This window comes from Agrilus planipennis, unplaced genomic scaffold (genome assembly GCF_000699045.2).
Source record: "Agrilus planipennis isolate EAB-ADULT unplaced genomic scaffold, Apla_2.0 scaffold41, whole genome shotgun sequence".
Taxonomy (NCBI): domain Eukaryota; kingdom Metazoa; phylum Arthropoda; class Insecta; order Coleoptera; family Buprestidae; genus Agrilus; species Agrilus planipennis.
The window spans coordinates 1,185,345-1,192,838 of NW_020442445.1; the positions used below are offsets into that span (position 1 = coordinate 1,185,345).

General features: G+C 29.3%; 1 protein-coding gene across 1 annotated transcript in view; it reads left to right on the forward strand.

Annotated features, from left to right (window-relative positions):
- LOC108733566 (ABC transporter G family member 20) overlaps positions 1-7,494 on the forward strand; it is a 22,417-nt gene that overhangs the window by 785 nt on the left and 14,138 nt on the right. Inside the window, exons 2-3 of the mRNA XM_025980398.1 lie at positions 5,057-5,258; positions 6,636-6,795. Of these exons, the coding sequence (XP_025836183.1) occupies positions 5,068-5,258; positions 6,636-6,795 (351 nt within the window). The 5' untranslated portion in view covers positions 5,057-5,067. The remainder of the gene's footprint in view (positions 1-5,056; positions 5,259-6,635; positions 6,796-7,494) is intronic.

The following is a 7,494-nucleotide window of genomic DNA, read 5'->3' on the forward strand; positions in this document are numbered from 1 at the left end:
TATTGAGAAATAAACTATTAAAACTATTTTTTTTTAAACATTTTTAATTTGTAAAAGTAGAGCTTTTTTGGGTTCTACATCGTAACAAATAATTAACTATAATATGAATATAAAAGTTTTTCAGTTATTTTGAAATAAATTATTTATGAGAGAAATACGATAATAATTAAAAAAGATTTTATGTTTAATTAATTAAACTATCAAAACTTTTAGTATTGTTGCAATTTCAATCACTATTTGTTGTAAAAAAATCTATTTATATATTTCGGGAAAAGTTTTTCTTTGATGACGCGTTTAAGGAAATTGTAAATATATTTGTTATTGCTCATAAGGAATATTCAAATTTCAACTAACTAATTATGAAGTAATTAAAAAGTAACTTGTTTGCGTGTTTCGACTTAATGTTTTTACCTTTATTATTAATATCCACCGGTTCACCTCGACAGTAATTTTGGACTTCGCATCTCACAATTAGTTAAATGACATAAAAGACCTTAGACGTAAGAAATTACAAGAAACTGGTTTAGATTACTCATTGGTACCTATCTAAACTAAAAGAATGAGTATTGGTTTTTTTTTCTTTTTGGAAATAACCCTGAGTGGAGTTGTATAAGATGCCTAGGTCTACAGAAATATGCAAATACAACGAAAAGCACACGAAGGACATCTTCGAAATCGACAATGTCAAAACTGATGACGAAATGTATAATAAATGCCTATTTCGTTTTATGTAGGTTTTCGTTTACTGCCTTGTATATACTTTTGATGTAGATATAAATTAAAATTGAATTACGTATTTGAACTGTAGTTAATGCATGTGTACATTTCTTAAATATGTAGTTTACAATTAGGTAATTGTTCACAATCATTAAGTACAAAATTGTTTATGAGCCAATTAGTGTTATTTAAATTAAACATTTTCACTTTTGCAGTTTAAAAACCTCTGTAATTTTTGATATTTGTAATGTGGTAATATTTTTGGCAAAATTAAGAAATTCTAGAGATGTTTCTTAAAATTTACAAAACAAAAATTTCCCGAAATTTTGATGTACCAACACCTTAGGGGATATACGGTATTCAACTATTACGTAAACAGGGGTTTATTTTTTCTGAGATCAGGAGCGGAGGTGACCATAAATGTAAGATAAGAACTATAAAATTATTAATAATTTCAAGCCATATTGGAACGATTTACCGTTAATTACACATTTATCTCAAAAGTTATTGATTACGTCATTACCTACGTCTATACGGGCTCATAGAATCCGTCTTTGCCCAACAAAGGTAATGCATAATTCAGCAATTATAGAATTTATGTCAAAGCAATTTCTTGTACCTCTCATAAAATCATTATTTATCTAAACGACGTAAAAAACTAACTGATTAAAAATAGTACTTAGCTATGTCAATTATATATGTTTCAGGAAGGCCAATCATGATAAATAAAAATTGTGTTCAAATGATATTGTAACTGAATTACCAGATATTAATTAAAAGGGAGCTACATATATTTAATTTTTTGTTAACTTCCCTTGATAAAGTTTCCCGATTATGTGCATTAAAATATTTAAAATGTTTGCTATCTTTAGTAAAATAATAAATAAAGTATTCTGTTTTGTATGTAAGTATATACTCAACTTGGGGGTTTAATAATGTTGAGATTTAATATTATTTATTATTGTTCGGATATTTAATATCAAGAATAGATTTGCTTTAGTGCAAATCTAGAAATAATGCGATCATTCAAATTCCATTATCCTATAAAAAGGATTATGTTAAGTATTTGTATCTGACGCACGTATTTAAATATCTTCTAATAGTTCAACTTATATTTAAAATACTACCTATAAAAAGTAGTTGGTTTTCATATACCCTTAATAGTTGCATATAGATGTTATTTTATGGTATTTGTTATGGCTTATCGCATAACGTTAGACATTTAGTTCATCCAGAGTAACTTTCGTACTCTTGAGAAAGGATTAACAGTAATGTATGTGTATTTACTCTTTATTGTATATTAAAAGTTTTAATCAAAACCTGTTGAAACATTCACTATCATAAATATAAAGTTAATAAATAAAATTGTTCTTTTTTTGCTGGTTCATTTTATTATTCTTCTTTGTGAATGTGTTAATTGTTTATATTACTATTCAACTTGACATTAAGTAGGCATTTTACACCATATTATATATACAAGCAAAGTTGTTGAAGTTATTGTCTGCAGAAGAACCCATTCGCTTATTCTTTAGCATATGTTTATAATTTATATTTTTTAAATGAATACAGATACATCGTGAAAGGTTAAAACATTAAAACGTTACCTTTGTCAATTGTTCTTTTTATATCGAAACTGTATAGAGAATTCTAAAATGCATCTAAATAATGAAATATTTAATATGTTTTATTAATGTGTGGCATAATTGGAATTCAGAACGTAGTACTGATTATCGAAAGTTTTGTAGACTTTGTAGTTAATCGTAGTATATTTTTGATAAAGAATTTTTTTCTTTGGGTTGTTATTTAACTTTTACCTTCAAAAAAAAGTAAGGAATACCTTAACATTTTTAATAAGAATTTAAAGTAAACGGTTACAAGTTACTGACGAAATATTGCAAAATTGTGTTTTTACATCAAGCTTTGCATTGTCCCTGTTAACATATTTTAATTTTTTATTGTACATGTTATTATATTTCTATGCCCAAGTTTTAGAGATTAAAAAGACGTGTAAAAAATCCGTGTTAACATAAAGGTATATGTGAAGGTTAGTTCATAAATTGGCAAAAATACCGAGCGGACAAAGCCACGGAACAGTTAGTATACAATGAAGAGGTTAGTGTCTTGATCTACTATTGAAGTCTCCGTTGTAGGTACTTTAAAAAGTTACTTACAATTGGCTTAACACAAACTTATTTGTAAAAATCTTTTATACAATAAAAGTGTTAAACTTTGCCCAATTATTTTATCGTGAAATGTCTTTTGAGTCTTTTATAAATACCTAAATTTTTTACGACTTTTATCTTAACTAGTAATTTCATTATTGTCTATTTTCCAATTCGGATCGAGCTACCTTACAGGAACCTGATAGGGATACCCTGTATGGCTCTGAATCGATTGAGTTGTAAAGGGTTGCTTTGTATTGAGTCTTGAATTATATGCTTTATTACGAAGTCGTAGGTAATAGCTAGCCGTATACACAATTACGAAAATTGAAAAGTTTTTCTGTATAGGATCTAGAGTCGATTGTCATAAATAGTAAATCGTCGTGAAGTTAAGTGGAAATTATAGTTGATTAATTATGGATAGATAATGAAAAAATAAAAAGGAATCAATTACCTGCACGTCAAATAATGCAATTATAAAAATTTAGTTGTTGTGACGAAAGATTGTATTTAATAAAGTTATGGTAACGTCTTAGTAACATCAATAGATCTACATATACGTGTGATGCTAATTATATATAAATATGTGTAAAAAAAGTCATAAGTTGAAGTTGTTTGTAAGTAATGAGTATCATAATTAGAAAAATTAAAAAAGAAATTATACAAAAGCTTCGAAATTTGAGTAAAACTCCCTTTAATTTTAATAATTTTCGTATGGTTATCAGATGAAATAATAATATTTTTTTTAATAAAACGAAATGTATAGATATTAGAAAATGATTTTAGGTCTGGTGACATCTAAGTGACGTTTATCAATTAGTTGTTTAGTAACTGCAGGTAAATATCGGTTTCTCATTACTGCAATAATTATACTAATGTAAATGACGAAATATACCCAGTGTTTAGCTGAGACATGCTAATTTAGAGTTTAAACTACAGACGTAGAAATAAGTACTTATTTATAGGAATTTTGAAAATTAATAACAAATCATAATTACATTGAACTTTAGTAAGAAATATTTTATTACGCAAACTTTGTTGCCTTCTAATGCAATAGTTGCAACAAGATGTGCCGATACGAGACGTTGTAACCATTAAAATGAACAATAAATATTAAATTATGTAGTTTTTTCCAGGGTGGCGGTCAAATAATTACACAACTGTATGTTTGTATGCAGTTGTTTAACAAGATAAAAATATTATAAGCAATAACACTCTAACAGTCTGAAGATGGTTAAATAAACCGAAACGTTAGATTAAACAAATAGTTGTGTAATTATTTGACCGCCACCCTGAAAAAAATTAAATTTAATAGTAACGGTCAGGAATCTAACTAAAATAAATATTAAAAAAAGAGTTTAAACCATTTTATAAATAAATTCGTAAAACACAAATTCAAATATAAAGAAATGAAATTTGTTGACTGAATTAGTTGAATAAAATATTTGCTATAATATTTCAATTTTATTTACTATAAAACGAAATGTAGACCACAGAAAAGGTCAACATCTAACCCAAGAAGATTGACTGTTTGTAAGGAGTCTACCAGTTGTTTTGTAAAAAACTGTCTCAAGTAGATTATGATGTGTGCTCATTGCACTTAACGAATGTCCAAATGCTTAAAATATGATTAACAGCATTGTTTATTTTATGATGCCAAACTACACTATCCTTTTCCGGGAGTGAATTGCTTCCCTACCCGAAGGTAGGGGTGCAAATCTCGCGAAGGATATATAAGGAGTAAATGGGATTTCTTACCCTGCAAGGACTATTGCGCTTTCGTCGATTTTATCAGTTTTTATTCTTGTACGAATTAATATAGATATATATCAATAGTCAATGACAAATATATATTTTTAAGATTTTCTCTATTCAAAATTACAAGTCGTTGACTTTATGAAGACATTTTAAATTCTACTTCATTATCATGTCATACTAATTGTAAATATATTACACGTGTTTTTAATGTAGTAACAATCATTTTTACCTACGGATGTAGTATTCTATCTATGTGATGAGCGTTAGGTAAGGTAAGCCATTAGTGTTTTTGCGTTCATATTCTATTTCGAAAAATGTCATTAAGTATGTACGCTTTTCATAAAAGGGTAATTAATATTAATGTCCGTGCATATTTACTACGCATTTAAATTACTTTAGAATTGTCTTTTTTATTGCAGAACGCTTTAAAATGACTGTAGAGGATAACACAGGGTCAGCTTTAGAATTACGAAGGAGACAACTGAAGTCACAGCCTTCAACTCTCCACACACGACGACAACAAGCTGTATGTGTCAGAAGAGCGTACAAAAGATATGGCACGAAGAAAAATCCTTTTGTTATTCTAGACGGTTTGAATATGACCGTACCAAAAGGGTCAATGTAAGTAATCGGTCAGAAAAATTAAAACTTCCTAATTCAGAGAACTCGGAACATTTGAATAAGCTTGCAGCGAGAAATTCCAGACTTGATTAGCTAATTGGTTTTATTTTTGATTGTTAATTATATTTGAAGATTCCATGGAATAGAATAAACAAAAAAGAGAATGTGATTCAAAATAACTGATAGTTAGACAGAAAAATTAAAACTTCTTAATTGAGGGAACTCTGAACTCTGCGTCTTCCTAAACATTTGAAGAAGCTTGCAGCGAGAAATTTCAAATTCGATTAGCTAATTGGTTTATTTTTGATTGTTAATTATATCGGATGATTCTATGGATTGGAATAAATTAAAAAGAGAATGTGGTTCAAAATTATTAATAAATAATTAGACAGCAAAATTAAAACTTCTTAATTTGGGGAACTATGAACTCTGAACTCTGCGTCTTCCTAAACATTTGAATAAGCTTGCAGCGAGAAATTTCAGACTCGATTAGCTAATTGGTTTTATTTTTGATTGTTAATTATATTTGAATATTCCATGGAATAGAATAAACAAAAAAGAGAATGTGATTCAAAACTACTGGTAATTAGACAGAAACATTAAAACTTCTTAATTCAGGGAACTCTAAACTCTAAACTCTGCGTCTTCCTAAACATTTGAATAAGCTTGCAGCGAGAGATTTCAGACTCGATTAGCTAATTGGTTTTATTTTTGATTGTTAATTATATTTGACGATTCCATGGAATAGAATAAATAAAAAAGAGAATCTGATTCAAAATTACTGATAATTAGACAGAAAAATTAAAACTTCTTAATTCGGAGAACTCTGAACTCTGCGTCTTGCTAAACATTTGAATAAGCTTGAAGCGAGAAACTCCATATTGGATTAGCTAATTGGTTTTAGTTTTGATTGTTAATTATATTTTATGATTCTATCGAATGGAACAATTAAAATAGAGAACGTTGTTACTAACGGATTAACTCAAAAACAATCAAAATAACTACTGACTTTACTATAAGTGTTGTAATTTTAGACTAATAAAATAAAAATCAGTCGTTTCAATGTCACGACTACGAATGTGGATATTTAAATATGTATTACTTACAGAAGATCCAAATTATCACATTTTTCTAAAAATTTTTACATAAGACTAGAGTGCTATCTCTAAAAAAAAAACACCAGATGATATTTCAGATTTTTAATTCGACAGAATTTTACCTGCATCACATTGCATTTTGTTTTGTTATTGTTGATTCAATAATTAACAATTAAATTTAAATTCAGAATTAAAACCAACCAAAGCGTATATTTTTTGTTTACTGAAAATGGAAACCAAAGCGAATATTTCGTTTGAAATTGAAAAATTTTATTTCAAGATACGGCTTACTAGGTGCCAGTGGCTGTGGTAAAACAACTTTATTAAGTTGTATAGTAGGTCGAAAAAGGTTAAATTCCGGAGAAATATGGGTCCTGGGTGGCACGCCAGGTTCGAAAGGAAGTGGAGTTCCTGGTCCTAGAATAGGATACATGCCTCAGGTTAGTATAATGTTATTAATAGGTATCTAGGTACTCATCATCATCATCATCATAAGGTCGTCAGTCCTAAGACTGGTTGGACACGTACCTCTACTCTTTCCTATCCTGAGCTAAACTTCCCATTTCCCTAAAACTGGAACAGCCCACATCTTTAACTATTTGCGACCAGTAGTCTAATCTAGGTCTACCTCCACCCCTCCTAGCTACCGTTTCTGCTTCTTATACATCTCTGACTAGACCTTCATGCCTGAGAAGGTGTCCTACCAACCTATCTCGCCTATTTTTTACTGACTTCCATAGTCCTATGTTCTCCTATTCTTTCTAATACCTCTTGATTTCCAATCTTCCCTTCCGATATCCTCATCATTTTTCTTTTCCGCCGCATCCACTGTCCATGTTTCGCACCCGTACAACGCCGTGTTCCAAACATACACCTTTAACAACTTTTTTCGAATTTCTAAATTAACCATTCGCGAGCACAGAAGTGACTTCTTTTTGTTAAAGGCGACATGACCCTGTGCTATCCTCTGCTTTATATCCCTACTACTCCTTCCATCCTGACTTATCTGACTTCCTAGATATCTAAAATCAGCCACTCCTTCTAATTTTTCGTCTCCTATCTTTATATTCGCTCTTTCCCTACTTTTTCTTCCCTTGCATACCAGTATTTTAGTTTTACTTTTATTTATTTTCATACAG